Source organism: Scyliorhinus torazame, chromosome 11 (assembly GCF_047496885.1).
Source record: "Scyliorhinus torazame isolate Kashiwa2021f chromosome 11, sScyTor2.1, whole genome shotgun sequence".
Classification (NCBI taxonomy): Eukaryota; Metazoa; Chordata; class Chondrichthyes; order Carcharhiniformes; family Scyliorhinidae; genus Scyliorhinus; species Scyliorhinus torazame.
The window spans coordinates 220,924,812-220,950,012 of record NC_092717.1 but is presented as its reverse complement, the minus strand read 5'-3'; the positions used below and the strand labels follow the sequence as shown (position 1 = coordinate 220,950,012).

At 46.9% G+C, this 25,201-nt stretch overlaps 1 protein-coding gene across 7 annotated transcripts in view; it reads right to left on the bottom strand.

Annotated features, from left to right (window-relative positions):
- The window catches only part of LOC140385802 (receptor-type tyrosine-protein phosphatase mu-like), an 897,711-nt gene that overhangs the window by 58,852 nt on the left and 813,658 nt on the right, over window positions 1-25,201 (bottom strand). For all 7 annotated transcript variants that reach the window (XM_072468340.1, XM_072468341.1, XM_072468342.1 and 4 more), the window contains 6 exons: window positions 19,265-19,381; window positions 17,914-18,068; window positions 15,262-15,397; window positions 9,116-9,265; window positions 6,817-6,990; window positions 957-1,088 (listed from right to left, as the gene is read on the bottom strand). In XM_072468340.1, coding sequence (XP_072324441.1) covers window positions 957-1,088; window positions 6,817-6,990; window positions 9,116-9,265; window positions 15,262-15,397; window positions 17,914-18,068; window positions 19,265-19,381 — 864 coding nt within the window. The remainder of the gene's footprint in view (window positions 1-956; window positions 1,089-6,816; window positions 6,991-9,115; window positions 9,266-15,261; window positions 15,398-17,913; window positions 18,069-19,264; window positions 19,382-25,201) is intronic.

Below are 25,201 nucleotides of genomic sequence, written 5' to 3'. Positions count from 1 at the left end.
CTCAACTCAGATGCACTCTGTTCCAATCAGCACTCCGTGTCTAAAGGCACTCCTGCCACACCTTTTGTGCACTCACCTCTCCCAGCACTGTCCCGGCTCTCTCCTCCCACGCTTTTTAAATCTCCCGGCTCTCTCCTCCCGCGCTGTTTTCGCTGTCCCGGCTCTCTCTCCTCTCACGCTGTTTTCGCTGTCCCGGCTCTCTCTCCTCTCACGCTGTTTTCGCTGTCCTGGCACTCTCTCCTCTCGCGCTGTTTTCGCTGTCCCGGCTCTCTCCTCCTGCACTTTTTAAATCTCCCGGCTCTCTCCTCCCGCTCTGTTTTCACTGTCCCGGCTCTCTCTCCTCGCGCGCTGCTTTCGCTGTCCCGGCTCTCTCCTCCCGCGCTTTTTAAATCTCCCGGCTCTCTCCTCCCACGCTGTTTTCGCTGTCCCGGCTCTCTCTCCTCTCTCGCTGTTTTCGCTGTCCCGGCTCTCTCCTCCCGCGCTTTTTAAATCTCCCGGCTCTCTCCTCCTCTCACGCTGTTTTCGCTGTCCCGGCTCTCTCTCCTCTCGCGCTCTTTTTGCTGTCCCGGCTCTCTCCTCCCGCGCTTTTTAAATCTCTGTGTAAATTCAGAGTTTCCTTCTTCAGTTGAAGCTTCCTGGTGTTTGTCCCCATTAACACACAGCGCTAGGCAGCTGTGTACACCTTCAATGCATTTATTTACCTTTGGCCACCATAAAACCTTTATTGTAAACCAGGAAAGCATAGAAACTTCCCAATCCAATAGAAACTTAATGTGAAACAACCCCCCCCCCCCCCCCCCCCCCCCCGCCCCCGGGCCTGGCCATTTCCACCTTGCGAGTTAACTGACATTAAATCATGTCATGAGCCACTTTTACACATTGGAAAGGTCATCAACATTTCACCCACCACCGCTGCTGCCTCACCTGCTGAGTGCGTCCTTCATGTTTACACATACCTGAGCAGGGTCCATATCATTGAGCATGACGATTGACGTACAGTGATAGTCCAACACTAGTCTCCAGAAGTCCTTCACGGTATTTGGTAAGGGGTGTTGGGTAACAATGAAGGCTGAAGGTTGCTTATAACTCTGTAAGAGGGAAGTAAGAGTTAGGTTGACACAGCAGGACAGATATGTTCCCAATTCTCATTTGCCAGCTGCACTTATTGGAAAGCCAATTGTTGGCATATCCCCCAGTTTTCTAATGGCTGCTTGCAGCTGGTCAAAGCCTCTGGAAATCTCTCCAAACATTGACATGTTTTAATCCTTCAGCACTGCTAAAAGGAAGAACTGGAAATTTTCAAATGGCTTAGTGGGTGAATAACACATGAGAATGAAATGAAAATGAAAATCGCTTATTGTCACAAGTAGGCTTCAAATGAAGTTACTGTGAAAAGCCCCTAGTCGCCACATTCCGGCGCCTGTCCGGGGAGGCTGGTACGGGAATTGAACCGTGCTGCTGGCCTGCCTTGGTCTGCTTTAAAAGCCAGCTATTTAGCCCAGTGTGCTAAACCAGCCCCATTTGCAGTGTGGCACTGCCACTCATACCAGGAAAGTTCCATTCTTGGCCCTTGACTCTGTTCTGCTTGTTAATCCTGGATGAGTCAACAGTCGGGACGCCAGGAGTGGTTCACTGGTAATTCCAGTCCAGTGGCACCTACGAGGAATTGTGAGCATAAGTGTGTTGATGGCTGGAATTCTCCGGCCGTTCACTGGTGGCGGGTTATTTGGTCCCGCTGGCAGCACACCCCCTCCCATGGGTTTACTGGTGGCATGGTGTAGCTTTAATGAGATATCCGCTGCCAGCGAACGGCACACCAAATTCACCATCCTCCCCAGCAGTGATGGCAGGGCGGACTTGCAACCTAGAATCTCAACATATGGGTTAGATTTTCCATTGGCAGATTTGGGACTCTCTGTTCCCACTGGCGGTGTGGGAAATCCCACTGACAAGTGGTGGGAGTAGAGAATTTCGCTGTCAGCGAATAACGCACCAGTAAAAATAAACGGCTGAGGGACGGGAGAATCCAGCTCCATGTTCTCTCACCATTCCGAATCTCACTTTAGGGCTGCCATTTTGAGCGGGCAACCCAATAGGAAGGTCTGCCAATGGCCCCCATCACCCTCACAACGCAAATCCTGCCATCCTAGTCACCACATCAAAAGCAGTTAAGTGCTTTCTGCTAAGAAAAAGAGGAAGTGAAAGCACTTTTCGCCTACATGTTTCTAAACATTGTGCTTAGCTTCACAGCAGGATACTTGAGATATATTCAAGCATAAAGAGAAATGAAAATAAATCAGGTGTCTGGAAGTTATTACACTGTCAATTACAGCCTACTAAAAGCTATTTCTCTTTGGAACGGAATGGAAGTCTTTCAAATCAAAGGATCTGAGGGGGTTTAAAGCCGTGTGATGTTGTTTGGCTTTCTACGAAGTATCAGTTGCTGCTTTCTACACTTCCGTCTGAGGCAGCAGGTGTAAGGGACTGGAATATGAAAAAGCAGTGATTTTAAACTGTTTCTGTCTAGACTGCTCTTTAGCTTCCATGATGTGGAGATGCCGGCGTTGGACTGGGGTGAGCACAGTACGAAGTCTTACAACACCAGGTTAAAGTCCAACAGGTTTGTTTCGATGTCACTAGCTTTCGGAGCGCTGCTCCTTCCTCAGGTGAATGAAGAGGTCTGTTCCAGAAACACATATATAGACAAATTCAAAGATGCCAAACAATGCTAGGAATGCGAGCATTAGCAGGTGATTAAATCTTTACAGATCCAGAGATGGGGTAACCCCAGGTTAAAGAGGTGTGAATTGTACCAAGCCAGGACAGTTGGTAGGATTTCGCAGGCCAGATGGTGGGGGGTGGTGGGGGATCAGAGACCCTCATCAGAACCTCATCCCCCACCATCTGGCCTGCAAAATCCTACCAACTGTCCTGGCTTGGTACAATTCACACCTCTTTAACCTGAGGTTACCCCATCTCTGGATCTGTAAAGATTTAATCACCTGCTAATGCTCGCATTCCTAGCATTGTTTGGCATCTTTGAATTTGTCTATATATGTGTTTCTGGAACAGACCTCTTCATTCACCTGAGGAAGGAGCAGCGCTCCGAAAGCTAGTGACATCGAAACAAACCTGTTGGATTTTAACCTGGTGTTGTAAGACTTCGTACTTTAGCTTCCAGGCAGGGGTGATATACGGGCAGGAGGGCCTCTGATATGGGGGAGTCTCTGATACCAGGGAGAGTCTCAGATATGGGAGGGCTTCACTTAAACAGGGGGGTGGGGGAGCAAGGGGGGTCATTGATATGAGTGGGTCACTGCTATGGTGGGTCACTGATATGGGAGTTTCTGTTATGGGGGAGTCACTGATATGGGGGTCTGATGGGGGGGTGTTCTGATGAGGGTCCCTGATGAGGGGGTCTGATGGGGGTGGGTGTTCTGATGAGGGTCTCTGATGAAGGGGGGTGTTCTGATGAGGGTCTCTGATGAGGGGGTTTGATAGGAGGGGGGTTCTGATGAGGGTCTCTGATAAGGGGGTCTGATGGGGGTGTTCTGATGAGGGTCTCTGATGATGGTCTCTGATGAGGGGGTCTGATGGGGGGCTGGGGCATGGGTGGGCAGGATTTGTGTTGTGGCAGCTAGGGGGGTCTTTCAAGGGCATCTATGTTCCATACGTACCCCATGGCCCGCTGCGAGGTCCACTGTGTCAAGGCCACGCTGGAAAACACTTGCACCAGTCCACACCCACATGAATCCCAGCCCAGAGGGCCAGAGAACTACAGAGGCGTCGGGTCTCCAGCCCATTTGCATCTTCCCGCCGGTAGGGGGGCATACAGTTTGCTGTCGCTGTCGACAGGGCACCGGAACATCGGAAAGGGGTTGGCTGCATCGGGAACTCCGCTACTGGCAGTAGACAGCGGAGAATCCACCCCTATGTGTCTGTGATCACATGTGTGCATATGCATATGTGTGTGAATAAGTTGAAATAGAATGTCAGCCACGATCATATTGAATGGTGGAGCAAGCTCAAAGGATCGAATGGCCTACTCTGGTTCCTAGTTTCTATGTTCCTATGTTTCCATCGTATGTATGTGTGCATGAATGATTATGCCTATATAATTGTGGGAACATCCGTGCAAGTACAAAGAATATGAGATGCGGACAGTAAGAGGTTTGGCTGGACAGGGAGTATCATTTGAAAGGTCCTGTTCATTTAATGTCATGAAGGTAACATGATAGGCCACAAAGCCGTGTAGACTCTGAAGTCTCTGTCAGTTGAACACTACTTGCGAAGTGTCTGAGATCAGCTCGAGTTGATCCCTTTCCTCTGATTTTCCATTTGTCTCCCCCACTCTGTGCCTTCACTTGGTGCTCACCCCTGCTCCAGATTAGCCACTTGCGTCATGGTGAGTCGTAATTGTGAACTCATGTCATACCTGTACTGGCAACCTGCCGGCCGCTGGATTTGGGCAAGCACTTTGCGAAGAGGAGGGATCGAGATAATTATCAACTCAAAGATGTGAAAGGCGATAAGACTGGTCAAACCACATACCATTCCAGGGAACGTGCTGGGTAGGTTGCTTGAGCTATGGCCCCATAATTCCGTATTGCCGACTGTTTTATTATATTTTCTCTCAGGATGTGGATGAAGTTGGGCAAGGCCACATTTGTCAGCCACCTCAGTTGATTTGTTCTTTGTGAAAATAATTTTTGCCAATGGTCATTTGCCAGGCCAAATCAGTGGAGCTCAGAAAACCGAATCATGAGTTAGCAACATGATGTCGGGGTCGAACCATGGATGGGCCAGCCTAGGAATGGTTGGCATGCTCCCTTCACTGAATTAAATCATCTTGGTACTGGTCCAGATGTGATTAACTGCATTTTTCGTTTGTAGATTTTTTAACAATGAACAATAGATACCATTGTTGGACACTGCATACATTAACCGTTCTGTGCATATATTGTGTGTGTGTGTGTGGAGGTCGGAGTGGGGTGGGTCAGAGGTCGGGTTTGGGTTGGAGATCGGATGGGTTGAGGGATGGTGGAGTGGAGGGTGGGTGGGTCGAAGGTCAGGTGTGAGTGGGAGGGTCTGAGGTCAGGGGAGGGGTGGGGGTGGTGGAGTCGGAGATCGGGAGTCCTGTGGGTGGATCAGTCTGGGTGCTTACAATATTTAAATATAAGATGTAGATGTTTACCCAGAATTTGCTAGAGGTTTTAATTCTTCTAATTTTTTAAGGGTAAGACCTGGTGTAACCTTGGTGAAACCATCCAACTATAGTGATTTAAACCACATTGGTTCACAGCGCAGGGCAATTGCCTCGGGGAAGATAGAACCCCTGGGCAATTACCATGCAAACCTTACCTGTAAAGTTCCAAGAGGCATTTCCCAGTGCATTTTTGGGGTAGCCCCCAAATTGGACTTTCCTTCATTACGCCCTGCTTTCTCGTTATCTATTAAAATGGTGTGTAACATGGGTGAAAACTATGGATAATTTTAGCCAAAATTATCCGGTCTCTGGATCGAGACCCCACAGAAGCATGGAGCTCAATGATCTCCGTGGGAATTTCCCGGGACTTTGCAACATCCGATGGGCAAATTTCAAGCTCCCTGGAACAATCCTAACCTCCTCAATCCATTTGCCCAATCAATCCACATACCATTTGCTTTCTTTCCCACCTTCTGCACCTGCATGCTTACCTTCAACGACTGGTGTACGAGGACACCCAGGGCTTATTGCACATTCCCATCTCCTAATTTATGGTCATTCAGATAATAAGCTGTATTGGACATATACGTTCAGCTGTATATAACCTTAGTTAGGCCACACTTTGAGTATAGTGTTCAATTCTGGTCGCCACACTACCAAAAGGATGTGGAGGCTTTAGAGAGGGTACGAAAGAGATTTACCAGGATGCTGCCTGGTATGGAGGGCATTAGCTATAAGGAGAGGTTGAATAAACTTGGTTTGTTCTAACTGGAACGACAGTGGTTGAGGGGCGACCTGATAGAGGTCTACAAAATTATGAGGGGCATAGACAAGGTGGATAGTCAGAGACTTTTTCCCAGAGTCAATTACGAGGGGACATAGGTTTAAGGTGCGTGGGGCAAGGTTTAGAGGAGATGTACGAGGCAAGTTTTTTTACACAGAGGGTAGTGGGTGCCTGGAACTCGCTGCCGGAGGAGGTGGTGGAAGCAGGGATGATAATGACGTTTAAGGGCATCTTGACAAATACATGAATAGGATGGGAATAGAGGGATACAGACCCCAGAAGTGTAGAAGATTTTAGTTTCCATGGGCAGCATAGTCGGCGCAGGCTTGGAGGGCTGAAGGGCCTGTTCCTGTGCTGTACTTTTCTTTGTTCTTTGTTTTTAAAAGTTCTTAGCAGCCAAGCTGCTGGACAAAATCCAAGAAGCTACACTAAGGTGTGCTGACCCTGATAAATTCATGCTTCAAATGCAAACTTTGGTGACAGTGAAAGATTACAAAGATTACATTAAATGATGCTCAGTTTTTGTGAAGTACATTCACTTGTTTTGTGTGCAATACATTTTCCACTGAAATCATGCCTGTATTAAATCAGCAATTTCCACCGGACCATATAGTTTTTAATAGGATTGGCACTCATGACCCCGGATTGCTACTCCAGTATTACAGCCACTGAACCTCTGTATGTAATGAGCAATGAGAACAATTTAATAGTTTACTTCAAAGCCAATCAATTAAATATTTAATGTAACAAGGAATGGAAAATGCACCGTTGCGCCGACTTAGGGCTTCTGATAAGCCTCATTATTGGAATAACGTCAGCTACTCACATCCATTAGGGCAGCGTTGATGTAATTGCTACTTTCTCCATCTATTGTGATCAGGAATGGGAGGCATCTGTCTGGTGGAAGGATATCCATGCACCGATTCTTCTCATGGTTTCGAGGTAGAAGTGCTATACTGCAGTCTTCCACGCGCAGGGTTGGTGTCACCATGTTAAGAGTCTGATAGAGAGAGATGACAATAAGGGTGTTCCTAATTTTTACAGAATAACTTGGCCCAAGAAGAGCTCATCTGATCTTTTAATCATTTTCCGTTTTCTTGTCATGGGCTCTATCCAATTACTCAAAAGTAAATCTGGGTACCGACGAATATCCAAATGATTATCATGGGATGCTTCAGAAATATGGCATGAGAACTGTGCATTTATTCAGGTCTCACATAGAACCATAGAATTCCGACAGTGCAGAAGGAAGCCATTCGGCCCATCGAGACTGCACCAACTCTCCGAAAGAGCATCTTACCTCGGCCCAATCCCCCACCCCATCCCAGTCCAACCTGCACATCTTTGGACACTGAGGGGCAATTTATCATGGCCAATCCACCTAACCTGCACATCTTTGGACACTGTGGGACAATTTTTCATGGCCAATCCACCTAACCTGCATATCTTTGGACTCCATCACTGCCATACATTTATGTTTTATTTGAAAATGCCTTATTTTCATAGAACATACAGTGCAGAAGGAGGCCATTCGGCCCATCGAGTCTGCACCAACCCACTTAAGCCCTCAATTCTTGATTTCTCGAGGAATTAAGGGCTATGGAGAGAGAGCGGGTAAATGGAGTTGAAATCAGCCATGATTGAATGGCGGAGTGGACTCGATGGGCCGAATGGCCTTACTTCCGCTCCTATGTCTTATGGTCTAATTCCACCCTATCCCCCTGACCCAATAACCCCTCTTAACCTTTTTTGGTCACTAAGGGCAGTTTATCATGGCCAATCTACCTAACCTGCACATCTTTGGACTGTGGGAGGAAACCGGAGCACCTGGAGGAAACTCACGCAGACACGGGGAGAACGTGCAGTCTTCGCACAGACAGTTACCCAGCAGGGAATCGAACCTGGGACCCTGGCGCTGTGAAGCCACAGTGCTAATCACTTATGCTACCTATTTCCTTTTTTAAATTTCCTTTTATTTTTTTGTCTTGAACTTTCCCGACAACTTCAGCTTTGACCACCAATAATTGGTCACTGGGCAGGGCATGTGCGAGGTCCAAGGTGACTGCCCTTCACCCACCACCACCCCTACCAGCACTCCCACGTCACCTGCCCAGCACCATTCTCCTTCCATGGCTGATCCACATTAAGCAAAGAAACAGAATTTTGCGTTCTTCTTGTTCCAATCTGTATGGCTCAATAATTAGCCTCTTTATCCCCACACAAAGAGGCACGAAGCAGCAATTCCTTTCTAATTTGATAGTTATTTTCTTCCATACAGAGATATCCGTCATCAGACTCCCTCCTTTACAGACCACAGTCAGATTAGGAGTGGAGTGGAGCCTCCCTGAACATCACATTGCTTATTGGTATTCCTTTGCTCATTGGTCGAGTAAATAAGATTGGTTTATACTGCGTGAAAACTCAAAACAAAAGTCACCCATCCTGGTTCACAATTAAATGGATTTGCGATATATCTCAGCCCCCTGAATCATAACAAGGCTGAGGAACATCAATAAACCCCACTTCTTCGCCACCACTGCTACTCCCCACAACCGTTCCCCCAACGCCCCCCTCCAACCAAACATAGGTCTTCTAGCACCCTACCAACGCTCCTCCCCCACTATTATATTGAAGCACATTCATTAAAGAAGTGGAGTTTTTTGATCAGATTAGAACTTCAGCCCGTATTTAGATAGATCTGGAACTATCTACGTGGCTACAATGTGAGTGTACCTTCACCACATGGACTGCAGCAGTTCAAGACGGTGGTTTGATACCACCACCTTCTCAAGGGCAATTAGGAGTGGGCCTTGGCCAGTGATGCTCAGACCCTGTGAGTCAGAAAATCAAAATCTTGCTAAGAGCCGGTGCGGACTCGATGGGCCGAGTGGCCTCCTTCTGAAATGAAAATGAAAATCGCTTATTGTCACAAGTAGACTTCAAATGAAGTTACTGTGAAAAGCCCCTAGTCGCCACAAGGCTGGCCTGCCTTGGGCTGCTTTAAAAGCCAGCGATTTAGCCCAGTGTGCTAAACCAGCCCTGCATTGTAAATGCTATGATTCTATGAAAGAAGATACAATTGCCTTTTACAGAAAACCCTTTCACATTGTAAGAAGCATGCTTACCCTATACTCCTCCTTCATCTGAGAGGAGTTAGTCTGTGGCTCCAGTTTATTCATCTCGTAATATGCGGACCTGAGCTGAGAGGCTGGGATTGCTGTGTCGCCACACAAACAGGCCTCCAGGATGGCATCATGGATGAACACGTACTGTTCCTGTTGAGTTTGAGAAGAGAGAGCGCAGCCAATTTTCAATCAAAGTGGAATCATTTTATGTGCAGGAATTAATGATTCAAGAAGCTCTTCACAGTTGCACTTTCCCGAGCACGAGGTTTAATGATTTGTTGCTGAGTAAGGTGTAATTCATATCACAGCAAATGATCTGGAAAGGTTTCAGTGTGCATTAAGGAAAAACCACTGCACAATAATATCCTCAAACATACCCTGTCTGATTTTTATTATCCATTCGCTGTAATACTGAATTTCACATTCTTTTAACTATTTGATTGCTGAATAATTTGTGTTTCAGGCGCAGGCTACGAATGAACAAAACCTGCCCTCTCTCTCCGCGCTAATGTGACAGTCATCTTTCCTCAGCTGAAGGGTCATACAGGTGAACTTGTGGCTCTACACACAGATAGCCAGGAAGTGATTGCCAGTGACCCAACGTGTCTCAATTTATTTGTTGGGCAAGCATCTCAGCTCTGCTTAAAACTTTGTTGGTAACCTTCAGCATCTCCCACACCCTTACCCGACGCTCCACTGCAGGAGCTCTTACGGGACAACTGATTTGAGAGTGTTCCACCTGAACTCTTCCCTCCCCCCTTCCCGGTACATCAGCAATCCCTCCGGCCTTACAGCCATCACCCCTACAACCACCATCTGATTGCATTCCTGCAATGCAGCTTCATGGGCATTGATCTCATTTGACTGCAAGTATCAACCAAAGACAGAACAAAAAACTTTACACCCACAATTCAATTCGTATTTAGTTCCCATCATGTGTGCATGTTTAGTTACTGCAGAAACCCCATTCTACTTGCAAACTATCAAGCTATTTCCATCCTTCATTTTCTCTCCAAAGACCCCGGGCAGGTTTCTCCGTTGCCGACGGCAATATCGTAATCCCTTCCGACGCCCAAATTGGCGGCGGCGCTGGTTTGACGCCGGTTTTCGAGTCTCCGCCCCCTCCGAAATGGCATCATCGCAATGCGCGCCGCACACTGTTGGAAAGGCTTTGGCGCATCATCGGAACCCCCTCCCCGATGCTCCGCCCCGATGGGCCGAGTTCCAAACGGCGTGATACACTTGGGGATGGTTTAGCACAGTGGGCTAAACAGCTGGCTTGTAATTCAGAACAAGACCAGCAGCACGGTTCAATTCCCGTACCGGCCTCCCTGAACAGGCTCTGGAATGTGTCGACTAGGGGCTTTTCACAGTAAATTCAGTGAAGCCTTGTGACAATAAGTGATGATGATGATGCTATTTTTTTTCGTCAACCCCGTGTGGCGGCTGCAGACTGTGTCCAGCGCCGCCACAGTGGGGGGGGGGGGTGGGGGGGGGAAAGAGTCAAGCCACTGGCCGGGGGGGGCTTCGGCGAGGGCTGGGGTGGTCTGGGGGTGGCGAGGCGGGGTTACTGGGGAACATTATTCGGCAGGCCGAGTACACGCGTGACCGGCGCCATGTTGCACGGCACGGCCGCCGCAGGCCGCCACTGTGCACATGTGTGGCGACGGACCCGGCCAATCTCCAGCCATTTTTGGCATAGGAGTCAGGAGCTTTACTCAGCGCGGTTGCCAACCCCCCAACGGTCCTGGCGCTGTTGCGCCATTTTTTCTGGCGTAAAGTGCCACTGTTCCCACGCCGGCATCAGCACTTAGTCTGGCAATTGGAGAATCCAGACCCCCGTTTTCCATGGAACTTTATGTTTGAATTTCTCCAAGCAAGTTTCGCCCCCTTGCTGCAGTATTGAATCATCTCTTATTAAAGTCACAGTTGACATCCCACGTTACCATGACAAAGGTAAACTTGCCCTCCTTGTCCTTCTCAATCTGCCTGCAGCTTTTGACATGGTCAATCGCATAATTCTCCCCCACCTTCTCCCCACTTTTGGGTGAACTGCGTGAGCAGGCAATGCATTGTTGGGGGAGGGGGTTGGCCCTCGCATGTGCTCGGATGGTCTCTACCAGTGCGGCTCTGGCGTGGTGGACCAAGGGGGCAGCGGTTACCCCCTTGGCCCACTGCGAGATCCACCATGCCAGGGCCACACTGGTAGAGACCACAAGTGATCCGTGCCGACGTAATTCCCGGCCCAAGGAACCGGAAAATCATGGGAGACTGAAGCATGAGGCCCGCTAAATAGATGCAAATAGGTCATTAGATCCATTTTCATTTCTTTACATGCTCCCACTGGCGTGCGGCGCGGACCTTGTTTACACCGACAGCGGGTGATCGGAGCATTGCATTCGGATTGGTGCTGGTTTCCCCCTACGCCAATTTTCCGTTCCATTGGGGAACACGATCTGGGCGTCCCGGGATGGGGAATCACACCCATTGTGTTTCAACTTGGTAAGATGATGGATGACATTCTCCACCTCGCGCTGCCGGTAGCAGAGTTCCCAGTGAAGCGGAGTATCTAGCGGTAGCGAAGATAACTGGGTCGGCGCTGGGTGCCGATCTGTTTCTGATTCTTTGGCCCCCGCTGCCGTCAGAATAGAGGTTCACGTCCTGCACCAACGGCAGGATGCAGATGGGTCATTGAGATCCATTTGCAACCACTTAGTGGGTCAGGCACCATATTCTCTGGGCCGTGTGATTCTCCAATCATCTGGGTCGGGAATCTCGTGGGTGAGAATTGCTACAGGTCTTTAAAAACTTGACCCGGACACAGTGGGCCAAGGGGGTAACTCTTTAAGGGAGTTACCTCCAAAGTCCATTCAAGGACCACCCTCCCCCCTCACAATGCAATACCTGCCCACCCCACCAGATACCCCCTGCCTGTTAAGGAGTTAAATGCTGGAAATTTCCAGCTGACCACTTCAAAATCACTCAAGCGTGAAGGGAGGTTTGAAGTGGTCCAGGCGCTGTCGATCAATGTTTGATGTTTATAAACATTGCAATTTGAGCACTTCAGAGTTACTCAACCGTGAAGGGTGATGAATGGAGCAATGCTGACAGCTGTGTGTGTGGAAGCTGTCAGTCACGAATCACAACCATAAAAAATCAATGTCAAAGAGAAATGAAAGAATGGCTTGCAGCTCAAAGATCTGAGGGTGTTCTCTTTTAAGTAATTGACAGGTGTTGCTTCCTCTGCCTGAGCCAGCAAATATATTTCCCAGGTGAGTGTTAAAGGAGTGATGTTTTTTCACTGCCTGTCTGGACTGTTCTCTAGCATCTGGATAGGGGTCTTTCTCCTGGGGAGCTTCCTGACAAGCTTCTCTCTTCTGAGGATGAGGGGAGGCCCTTCCTGACAGAGGTCAGTTTTCTGAGGGGTCTGTGCGGGGCCCCTTTAATTAGGGGGTCTCAGTGGGGAGGGAGGGTCAGGGACGGTACTGGAGGGTGGGGGAGGGGAGTACCCAGAAAATGCAGGGGTGAGGGGCTGAATTGCGATGCCGGAGGGGCTGATTTGCGATACCGCGGCTGCTGAATTGTGATGTGGGGGCAGGGGGGGGGGGGGGTTAGTGGCCAGCTGCGGGACCCCGCCATTTTGAGCAGGCGGCCCGATAGCGGGATTCCCAATCCCTTGCTAAAGACTGGGAATCGCTTCCTCAGTTGTGCTCCCCACAGGAGCACAAATCTGGTGCACTCCAGCTCTGGCAGGGAGAAGAGGGTGGGATTCTCCGCTAGTTGACGCTGATTTTGTACTCTGCGATCGGGTGGAGAATCCCTTTTTACCGCTGAATCGGGGTGGCGCCTGCTTCCAGATGCTCCGCCCCTCCAAAACGGCGTCATCGAGTACGCCGCACACCATTGGGACGGCCTCGGGGCGTTACCTGAAGGCCCTGCCCAAATGCTCCGCCCCCGATGGGCCGAGTTCCTGACGGGAGGGGACGTGTGGTCTCAGCAATTGGGAACCCAGCGTGGTGGCTGCGGACGGCGTCCAGCGCCGCCACACAGTCGGGCAGGAACCGTGCCGCTGGCCCCGGGGTGGCTTCGCTGAGGGCTGGTGGGAGGTGGCCCTGGGTGATGAGGGGGTGTCCAGGGTGGCACTATCTGGCAGGTCTGGTCCACGCGCAGCCGGCGCCATGTTGTACGGCACGACCGCTGCAGGTTGTCGCCGTGCGCATGCGCGGCCACGGACCCGGCAATTCTCTCGTATCTGTAGGTAAAGCCGGGGCGTGGCACGGCTGCTGGCCCCCCCAACCGGGCAGAGCATTGGTGCAGGGGCACCGCCGATGTTTTGGTCATAACGAAAACACATGCTCCGGACATAGCCTCAAAATCGGAGAATCCAGCCCATAGTCTCCCAAATGGAGAATATTGCCCGATGTAACTTCTGGGAGGAGCTAGAATACCATGCATTTTTAGCAGTGAAGCAGAGATAGTTGCAGTTGGGAAATGGAAGTCAAACCATGAAGACAGTTTCTGAAGACTTCAGCTAGAGATCCTGCATTGTTTCGGCAGGATTCAGGTCTATCTCTTTAAAAAGTCCCAAAGTATTCCTCTGTACAGCAAGAATGCCTGAGTGCCCAACTGGGATTGGGTCATGAGATGGTTCTGTTGTTTGAGTGGGAGTAAAGATAGCAGTTGAGGGTCAGTGTGTCATTGTACTGATTAGCATTGTTTAAGAGGTAATTGTAAGCTATTTTCTTGAGTGATGTTAAAGATATTTCAATACTATGTTAGTAATAAAGTTTGTTTTTATATACCATATCCCTATTTTGAGTAAAGTCACTAAGCGAGGTATCCTTTCCTCACAGTCTTACAAAATTTAAATAAAATATTGGGGTTTCTGCCCAATGTCCTGGCCACTGTTGGGCTCTGATCCGGGATGGTAATATTGACATAGAACAATGATTGCTTGGCTCTACAGGTGCACTGTACTTGATCTGACACTGAGTGACAAAATGGGAAGAGAGTGTTCCAGCATTAGAATACCTCAAACTAAGGAGAGCACAATTCACTCAGAGGAATTCCTTTTTAGAAGTTGAGTGAGTGTGTGTGTGGTGTGGACTAAGGGACATTTACAGACCTCCACCCTCACCTCTACAGAGGGCAATGTTAGGGCAGGGGAGCTTCGTCAGCTGTACAATTAGCTCTCAGGCGGGATGGGTGGGGTGGGGGAGTCACAACTGTCATTGCTTTCCTGGACTCATAAAAATTTTTGGTGTGATGAAGAGTGACTATTGTTTGGTGTTGATGAAGAGTGGCTATTTTTTGGTGTTGATGAAGAGTGACAATTGGTTTGGTGTTGATGACGAGTGGCTATTGTTTGGTGTTGATGAAGAGTGGCTATTGCTTTGTGTTGATGAAGAGTGACTATTGTTTGGTGTTGATGAAGCGTGGCTATTGTTTGGTGTTGATGAAGAATGGCTATTGTTTGGTGTTGATGACGAGTGGCTATTGTTTGGTGTTGATGAAGAGTGGCTATTGTTTGGTGTTGATGAAGAATGGCTATTGTTTGGTGTTGATGAAGAGTGACTATTGTTTGGTGTTGATGAAGAATGGCTATTGTTTGGTGTTGATGAAGAGTGACTATTGTTTGGTGTTGATGAAGAGTGGCTATTGTTTGGTGTTGATGAAGAATGGCTATTGTTTGGTGTTGATGAAGAGTGACTATTGTTTGGTGTTGATGAAGAGTGGCTATTGTTTGGTGTTGATGAAGAATGGCTATTGTTTGGTGTTGATGAAGAGTGACTATTGTTTGGTGTTGATGAAGAGTGGCTATTGTTTGGTGTTGATGAAGAGTGGCTATTGTTTGGTGTTGATGAAGAATGGCTATTGTTTGGTGTTGATGAAGAGTGGCTATTGTTTGGTGTTGATGACGAGTGGCTATTGTTTGGTGTTGATGAAGAGTGGCTATTGCTTGGTGTTGATGAAGAATGGCTATTGTTTGGTGTTGATGAAGAGTGACTATTGTTTGGTGTTGATGAAGAGTGGCTATTGTTTGGTGTTGATGAAGAGTGGCTATTGTTTGGTGTTGATGAAGAGTGACTATTGTTTGGTGTTGATGAAGAGTGGCTATTATTTGAGGGAAGATTTGGAATTGGTACCTCCGTCTGGACCATGTTGACTCTGCGGGATCGTAGTTCTCGAACACAGTTGAAGATATCGACAACGCCTTCCCTCTCCGCCATGTCCAACATGATGTCAATCACCATGAAGCAGCCTGTCCTTCCTGCCCCAGCACTGAATGGAAGAGAAACCAAATTAATATTACCACACCGACTGCCAGAGACACTTAAATAGTGAATATTTGAAATGGAATAGAATGATCAATCTTTTTGTCTTTTTAGCCACTGTAGTGTCCATGAAATGACTACAATTTATGACAAACTAAATTACCCTGGATCTGTTAATGGTCTTCATTAATTTGGATGTTGTCAGACAGATACAACTTATCATTGTATTATCCTCCTCTCATCACAAGATATTTCTTCAGTAAATTAAATCTGTGTGGTTGCCTCAAATCATTCACATGAAATAGATACAGTCTTGCATTTATATAGCGCCTTCTTTAACCTTGGGATATTATACAGTGCTTTACAGCCAAGGAAGAACTTTTAAAATGTAGGAAAGGGGGGCAGACAATTTGAAGGCAGCAAGATCCAGGAACAGAAGCATAATAATGACTAGATAATCTGTTTTGTGATGTTAGTTGCAGGAAACATATCTGTTTGGTCACACCTACAGAATGGTAAAGAAGTTGAGGTGAATTCACCAAGAGCATTCAAGTGCAAAGTTTTTAACTTGCTGGATGGATACGGAATTGGCATTATAGGATCAATGGAAGTATAAAATCAGTGCTTTCTATAATAACCAGCGTGTACAATACCCGTTTTATGCCTAGGCATCTAAACCCAAGATATTGCAGATTGTCATAATAGGAAAGTGGTCAATTTACTGCAACTATATATTTTTTTTTAAATGTCACTGTCATAATAGGTAAGTGGTCAATTTATTGCAACTATATTCTTTTTGAAAATTTCAGAAGTGAGATCGATAGATCTTTGTTCAGTAAAAGTGGGAAGGGACATTTTTACCATCCCCTGGAGACCACCTACTTTTAGAAAAGAAATTCAAACTTCCAGTTAATAGTTGAAAGAATGAGACATCAAGATTTCATGTGACAACTGACTAAAAACACTATTAACTAAACAGCATCTTTGTCGTCAACTTATATTTAAAACCATAGTATATAATATCCCTTCTTATTCTTTGCCTAATTAAAAAGCATACCTCACTGTATGCTTTCAATGACCTATATGTAGACATTCAACTTTCCCAGAATCAATTAAAGAGATTTTTAGCTTCTGAGCGTTTATTATTGTTCTTTTCTTTTCTCAGCCTGGTAACTTACAATGTAGGAAATACCTTCAAACAGTCAGGTTTTCCTTTCCTTGAGAGTCTCCCTCTAGCCCAAACTAGGTAACTCTTCCAGCCTCCTTTTAATTCCCCATTAATTTGGTCTTTTCAATCCAAGGGCGAGCTCCCACCCATAATCCTGCGTGGTGAACCATAGAAACCTTCTTGGTTGTCAGCAGCTCCCTTTCTCCCAGAACCTGGCAAACTAAATACACTGCCTGTGATATTCAGTGATACTCTATGAAACCCCCAATCCGGGGCGGGATTCTCTAATCCCACGGCAGAGTGTCCACGCCATCGTAAACGCCATCGGGTTTACGACGGCGGGAACGGGCCGAGCCGAGGACTAATTCTAGCCCCTACAGGGGGCCAGCATGGCACTGGAGTGGTTCATGCCGCTCCAACTGCCGATCCCGGAGTGAATGGGCGCCGCGGGATCCGCGCATGCGCAGTGGCCTCCTTCAACGCACCGGTCCCGACGCAACATGGTGCAGGGCTACAGGGGCCGGCGCGTGAGAAAGGAGGCCCCCAGCCAGGCCACATTGGAGGCCCCCCCGGGATCGGACCGCCCCCCCCCCCACCCCCACAGGCTGCCCCCCGACCCTTCAACGCCGAGTTCCCGCCGGCTGCAAGCAGGTGTGGACGGCGGTGGACGGACTCGGCATTTTTACGACGGCCGCTCGGCCCATCCCGGGCCGAGAATGGCGGGCCGGCCACGTAGAGCGACCCCCGACTGGCGCCACGCCGGCGCCAATGGCGCCAAGAGAATCTGCAGAGAATCGCGTGCCGGCGTGGCACGATTCGCACGGGCCGCGGGAATTCTCCGGCCTGGCCCCGGGCTGAGAGAATCCCGCCCCCGATCTTTATAATAGCTCCATCTGCCAGGGCAATGTGAATCAAATGTGCCTTATAACAAGATAGAAATGCTAATTTGATGCGTTTGAGAGCTTATTCACGGCTTAAAGCACATCTGTTCACAAGGTGACATTCTCAACAACTTTCTGGGATTTTGGAGACTTGGTCTCCATTTCTAACACTAAGGCTGCTGCAAGCATAAATACCTTGCACTTCCTTCTCAGAAAAAAGGTTTTCCTTTTATCTTCAGTCATCAAACTACTCAAACTTACTGTCAAGCAGAACAGGCCACATGAACCCCTTCATTTGAACTGACATTAAAGATACAGTCCCAAAGCAGAACAAATTTACAAACCTCATAATTGTAACAATATGGAACCAAAGTGGGGAAATTGAATTGAAGTACAGATCAGCCATTGTGTGGAACAGGTTGAATGGCAAACTCCTGTGCGCCGCTATGTTCTTATGAAAGAGGCTGCACCTACCTGCAATGTACCACTATAGGCCCCGCACCCGCCGGATTCTTTGTCTTTACTCGCCGTACAAAACCCAGCAGCCCTGTGGCATGGTATGGAACACCATGGTCTGGCCATCCAGTGAAGTGGAGCTGTCGGATCTCTCGGATCTCATGAGCACCTCTCTGTTGGGTGAAAAAGTTGCATTTGTCTCTTTCAGAAATGACAGGACTATGACGGGACGCAATAATGTGGATGATAAAGTGAAACAGAAATGCAGAAGAGAAAGATGAGCAGCCTTCATTACTCACATGCAAATTTCACAATATCTATAAAGCTATTTTTAAAAGTAAAGTCAAATTATAGTTAGCTCCTGATATGAGAAACGTCACATTTACTAGATAGAAGCTCACACAGAGATAAGAGAATTAAGGCAGCAGGAATTTGCTTTCTGGTGGCAAGAATTCAAACTGAGAGACCAGGAATTCATATGGCGATAACAGGGATTTGCACTGAGGTGGCAAGAACTCACACAGAGATACTAGGAATTCACATTGAGATAAGAGGAATTGAAGTAGGAATTCACACCATGTGCAACCTTGTAGATGTAGTAACTTCACTTTGTGTTTCTAAGGCTCCATTTTCTACAAATGCATTCCCTATTCGAAGGGGATTTGTCTCTGTGTGAACCACAAATTTATGTGTGGGAAAAAATAACTTGCGTAAGGTGTTAAAGATTCAAACACTGGTCTGGCAATCAACAATGCACATCTGCACTCACTCAGGTCCACATAAGCGGAAAAGAACTTGCCTCTGAACCTTGATATTGTCTTGTAATTGTCAACCCATTGCTTAGAAACAATGGAGTTGCCCGAACATGATGCTTCAAACATGTGCAAGGAAAGAAAGAAAGTGGGCAAGATCGGTTCAAATCCGTAATGATTCTGACCCCGGGTGACTGTGTCGCATTTGCAAATTCTCGACGTGTCTGCGTGGGTTTCCTCCCACAGTCCAATAATGTGCAGGTTCGGTGAATTAGCCATGCTAAATTGCCCCTTAGTGTTCAAAGGTTAGGTGGGATTACAGGGATAGGGTAGAGGATTGGGCCTTGGTTGGGTGCTCTTTCGGTGGGCCGAATGGCCTCCTTCCGCTCTGTAGGGGCTCTATGATCCTACGATATGTATCGGTTTCACCATTGTTAAATAGCCACCAATTTGAGATTGATAGAGCCCTTGAATTACAATTCTGAAAATGGGACGAGAGCTCGTAAATGGGGTTAACGTGAGATTAGTGGTGGTTATTGTCGGTGCAGACTCAATAGGCCGAAGCGCCTTTTCTGCGCTGCACGACTCTATGACTCTATGACATTAAAAAGGCTTACCTTCTCCACTGCAAATGTTCTTATGACATATTCAGCCAACAGTTCTGTCTCAATGAGAGTTACTTTGATGTCGCCATAGATTTCAGTGTCATCTGGCCAATACTTGCAGCACTTTACCTGTCGGCAGAGAGCAATATTAAGATAATCAGCAATTACATGGTTGTTTTAAGTTTCTGTAGTTTGGTATTAAAGGAATTATTTAAAACAGCTGAAGTCGATGCAGATGAAGAAATTAAATTTATCTCCAGAAATAAAACAAAACAGCCCTGGGATAATGTTTAGAGCATGTTGTCAGTGCTTCAGCTCCCTTTATTAATATAGATACAGCCGTAGGAGATGAGTTTATCTATTACCGTGGCAATCTCTTTTGAGTTTTTTTTCTACTGCGGCAGAATAGTATCTCACGGCTGGTTTAAGCCGCTATTCTCTAAGCCTTTTGCAGATATGTGAAATTGCAAATTTGTCCTGCAAGTTTTCCACAAAAGCAATTGTCAAAGGTTTTGCAGAGTGTCTATAAATTGCACCTGAATTGAAAATACATCCTGCAGCTAATTTTCAGAATCCTGATATTATTCATACGGAAACAATGACCTGTATATTAGCTATCCGGTGCATTTCACTCAACTTCTGGACATTGACAGTTTTCTGAGATTCCAATTGGTGGCATTTTCAGTTTGTAATATTGACCCTGTAACCTGTTTATGTGCCACATAACATTGGAATTGGTTTCATTTCTTACGCCATATTGTTTCTTTCTGTCCTCATTGAAGCCTTGATGTGCTGGCGTCATCCCAGCACATGCGCAGGAGGGTTCTTCTCCGCACCGGCCATGGCGGAGGTTGACAGTGGCCGGTGCGGAGGGAAAGAGTGCCCCCACGCCACAGGCCTGCCCGCGGATTAGTGGGCCCCGATCGTTATGGGCCAAGGTTTGGAGAACACCAAAGTGTATCCTGGAGTTCACCTGACCCACAACTTTTAATAGATTGTGGTTATGGGGAGCACACGGCCCACTCTGCAGGTGTGATGCAACAGAACTCTACAGTACTTTTAAATTAAAACAATGTTTATTTATGAAACCTGTTAACACTTTATAAACCCACAGTAAACATCTTAACAACTATCAACACCAATAAATCCCCACAGATACAATATTCTATAAGTCAACCTTAATCTTTCCTTATTGATATCCACAAGACAAAAGACCCTTTTTAACATCGAGATCAGGTTTAAATTCACTACTGAGACCAGTCAGCACTTTGAAATCACACAATTGATCTGGAGACTGTCTTTAGTTTGCAGAGAGAGATCCTTATACAGCTCCTTGTTTTGCCTGCAGCTATCCAGCTCTCAAAACGAAACTAAAACACACCCTTTAGCAAACAGCCTAAAACAAAAGTAAAGCAGACAGACAGCCCAGCTCCACCCACACTCTGACATCACTGATAAACACCCATTTTTTAATCACCCAGTTCTTAAAGGTACTCTCACATGACAAAGGCAACCTGGACATAGCCGAAAAGAGATGTCATAGTTGTCTCAATAGTAAGTTCTCTTTAACTCTGTTAAAAAACACATGTCCCCTCAGCTCTTCCTGGATGGATGGTCAGCCATTGATGGTTTGCAATTGCCTCAGGCTTGTCTTTTGCCCTGATGTGTTGGACTCCCCCTTGATTGACGATGTGTTAATCACCACTACCATCATCCCTGCACATGTCCACTGGCAGCACAGATCTCAAGCCTAGGCATCCAAGAGACCATCAGCAGTAGCACAATTGTCCTCAACCACAATCTGCAACCCCATGGCCCAGCATATCCCACAATCTGCCATTACCATCAAGCCAGGGGATCAAACCTGGTGCAATGAAGAGTGAAGGAGGACATGCCAGGACCAACACCAGGCATACTGAAAAATGAGGTGTAAACCTTGTGAAGTTTCAACGCTAAAGAGCATAAGCAGCAAGTGACAGACAGAGCTAAACAATCCCGCAATCAACAGATCAGAATTAAGCTCTGCAGTCTTGCCACATCCAGTCGTGAATGGTGGTGGACAATTAACCAACCAACTGGAGGGTGAGGCTCCTCAAACATCCCCATCGTCAATCAAGGGGGAGTCCAGCACATCAGGGCAAAAGACAAGCCTGAGGCAATTGCAACAATATTCAGGCAGAAGTGCCGAGTGGATGATCCATCGTGGCCTCCTCCCAAGATCTTCAGCATCACAAATGCCAGTCGTCAGCCAATTCGATTCACCCCGCATGAAAGCAAAAAATGGTTGACTTGATCCTGCAAAGGCTATGGGCACTGACAATAGTCAGGCAATAATACTGAAGCCTTGCACTTCAGAACTATCTGCGTCACTGGCCAAGTTGTTCCAGTACAACAACAATGCTGACATCTACCAGACAATGTGGAACTTTCCCAGGTATGAAATGTCCACAAGAAACAGGATATATCTTGTTATGTATCTGGGAATACATTCTAGCTGGTTCTGCGTCATGTGGTGTGTAGTACCGTCAGCAGAGTGCGTGGGCTTTGAGCAGATTACCATCATTAGTATATAAGCAACACCTCTTCAGAAACCTCTCATCATGTTTTACAAGAATACAGAATATGAGCACCTACATACTTTTCGCTTTGCAGCAACAAAGAAATATTACAGAATCATGGAAACATAGAATCCCTACAGTGCAGAAAGAGGCCATTCGGCCCATCATGTCTGCACCAACCCTTCAAAAGAGCACTCTACCTGGGTCCACTCATTTGTCTACCCCGCTCTATCCCCGTAACCCCACAACCTAACCTGCACATCCCTGGACACTAAGGGACAATTTATCATGGCCAATCCACCTAACCTGCATATCTTTGGACTGTGGGAGGAAACCGGAGCACCTGGAGGAAATCCATGCAGACATGGGGAGAATGTGCAAACTCCACACAGACAGTCACCCAAGACCAGAATTGAACCCGGGTCCCTGGCGCGGTGAGGCAGTCATGCTAACCACTGTGCCACCGTGCCGCCCAGAAGGGAAAATTGGCCATGAAGATTGAGGCCGAAAAATCACTGGAAAGAACATTATCGCCAACCAATTATGGGAGGGCATAGGAAGCAAACGGAAGATTCTCTGGACAGGACTCACAGACATCGGGCGAAGCACTGACGCTGATGCAAAGGTTTAACAAATGTTTTTGACAGAAACTGTGAATAAGAAAACAAACAGTTACGGAAGACTTGCTTGTGTTGAAATAAGTGGGATCTGGGCGGCAGAGAACGTGCCGTGGCAATGCTACATGGGCTTCGGGAAATGGGCCACTACTCGGTCGAAAGGTTGAAATGTACTCGGGCAGAAAGGGAACTATTTCCTAGCTGCTTGTTCAAGGGATTGTTAGTGCCATACTTTTCAACACAATAGGAAGGGAGGAAGTGTAGACCCTAAGGGCCGGGACCCAAAAATGGCAAAAAACTGCACCATAGACATAGGTGATGAGGTTTATGAAACATGGAATTCATATGACGAAAGAGTCCAGTTACCTTTAATAGCTAATCAGAAACCGGAGGACCTAAAGTTTGCAACAATTTTCATCTCAGTTGACCATAAAGTATCTGTGTTGGTACAGACTTTTTTTACCCAGCAAAATCAGGAGACAAGTGTCATGTGGATGTACCTTTAAGAAATGGGTGTTTGCCAGATAGCTGCAGTGATGTCAATGTGTGGGTGGATCTGGGCTGTCTTTCTTTCTGTTTTTTACTTCAGTTTTGAGCTGAAAAGCTGCTTTGTGGCTCTGCTTTTGGTTTGATTTTCAGTATTGGAGAGCTGTATTCAAAGCAAGCAGATGTGTAATGATCTCTCTCTACAAGCTAAAGAATGTCTTCAGCTCATTTGATGATTTCAAGTGTTTCTGTAGAGAATTAAAACTGCTGCCTTTGTTAAAATGGTTTAACTTATGGATGTTGCTGGGAAAGGTATTAAGGGTTACCTATAGAGTATTGTATCTGTGGCTTACATGTGTTGGTAGTTGATTGGAGTTTACTGTGTGTTTATAACATGTTAACTGGGTTCATAGAATAAACATTGTTTTGTTTTTAAAATACTTGAGGTCTCTGTTGCATAACAGCTGGAGAGTGGACCGTCGTGCTCCCCATAACCACAATCTATTAAAAGTCGTGGGTCAGGTGATCTCCATGATATACTTTGGAGTTTTCTAAACCCTGGCCCATAACACAAGTCCTTCAGTGAATTAGTGAAAACCTTAGAGGGACATTTCTCATCTAAACCATTATCGACTGCGGAAAGATTTTGATTACACAGTTGTAGACAGGAGAAATGTGAAACCATTTAACAGTTTGTAGTATCTTTAAGAAGATTAGCTAGACATTGTGAATTTGGTACAACACTTGATGATACTGTTTGAGACAAGCTGGTTTGTGGATTAGGCAGTGAAGCAATTCAGAGGAAGCTGCTTCCTATAAGCATTTAACTCTCAAAGCTGTTGTGGAGTTTGGCACATCTATGGAGCTTGCCCGGCAACAATGAGATGTAACAAATCTAAGCTAACCAATTACGACCCCATCAGTCTGCTCCCGATCATCAGTAAAGTGATGGAAGGGGTTGATCACAGTGCGATCAAGTGGCACTTATGGTGATGCTGATACTCAGTTTGTGTTCCGCCAGGGTCACTCAGCTCATGACCTTATTACAGCCTTGGTCTGACATGAATAAAACAGCCAAACTCAAGAGGCAAGGTAAGAGTGACAGTCCTTGACATTGAGGCAGCATTTGACTGAGTATGGCATCAGGGTGCCTGAGCAAAACTGGAAACAATAGGAATCAGGGGGAAATCTCTCCGCTGCTGCAGTCATACTTGGCACAAAGGAAGATTTTTGTGGTGGTTGGAGGTCAGTCATCTCAACCCTGGGACATCACTGCAGGAGTTCCTCAGGAGAATGTCCTAAACCCAACCATTTTCAGCTACTTCATTAATGACCTTCCCACATCGTAAGTTCTGAAGCAGGGGTGTTCACTGATGATTGCACTATGTTCGGCTCCATTTGTGACTCCTCAGATATGTAAGCAGTCCAGTCCATGCCGATATGTAGCAAGACCTGGACTGAGACTTGGGCAGATAAGTGTCAAGTAGCGTTTGTTTCACACAATTGAATGACATCTCCAAAAAGAGAGGATCTAGCTATTGCCTCTTCAATGGCATTACCATTGCTGAATCCCCCACAATCAACATTCTGGGGGTTACCATTAACCAGAAACTGAACAGGATTAGTCATAAAAATACTGTTGCAACACGAGCAGGTCAGAGGCTGGGAATTCTGTGGTGTGTAACTCATCTCCCGACTCCCCAAAGCGTGTCCACTACCTACAATGCACAAGTCAGGAGTGTGATAGAATACTCTTCACTTGCCTGGATCAATGCAGCTCCAACAACACTCAACATCATCAGGAGCCATCCCTCTATCAATGACACAGTGGCAGCAGTGTGTGCCATTTACAAGATGCACTGCAGCAACTCACCAAGATTCGTTCAACAGCACCTTTCAAACCCATAATCTCTACCATCGAGAAGGACAAGGGCAGCAGAAACATGAGAACCCCACCACCTGCATGCACCCCTCCAATTCACTCAACATCCTGATTTGTAAATACATGGCCGCCCCATCACTGTCTCTGGTTCAAAATCCTGGAACTCCCTCCCTAACAGCACTGTGGGTGTACCTACACCACATAGACTGCAGCGGTTCAAAATCCAGTTGACCACCACCTTCCCAAGGGCAATTAGGGATGGACAATAAATGCTGACCTAGCCAGCGACGCCCACATCCCATGAACGAATAAGGAAAAAATCAGGATAAATCCCAGTGAATATACAAAAATTTTGAGGTGCACCTATTTTCTAAAATGTCCCGCCAAAATCAGGACAGAGCCCTGC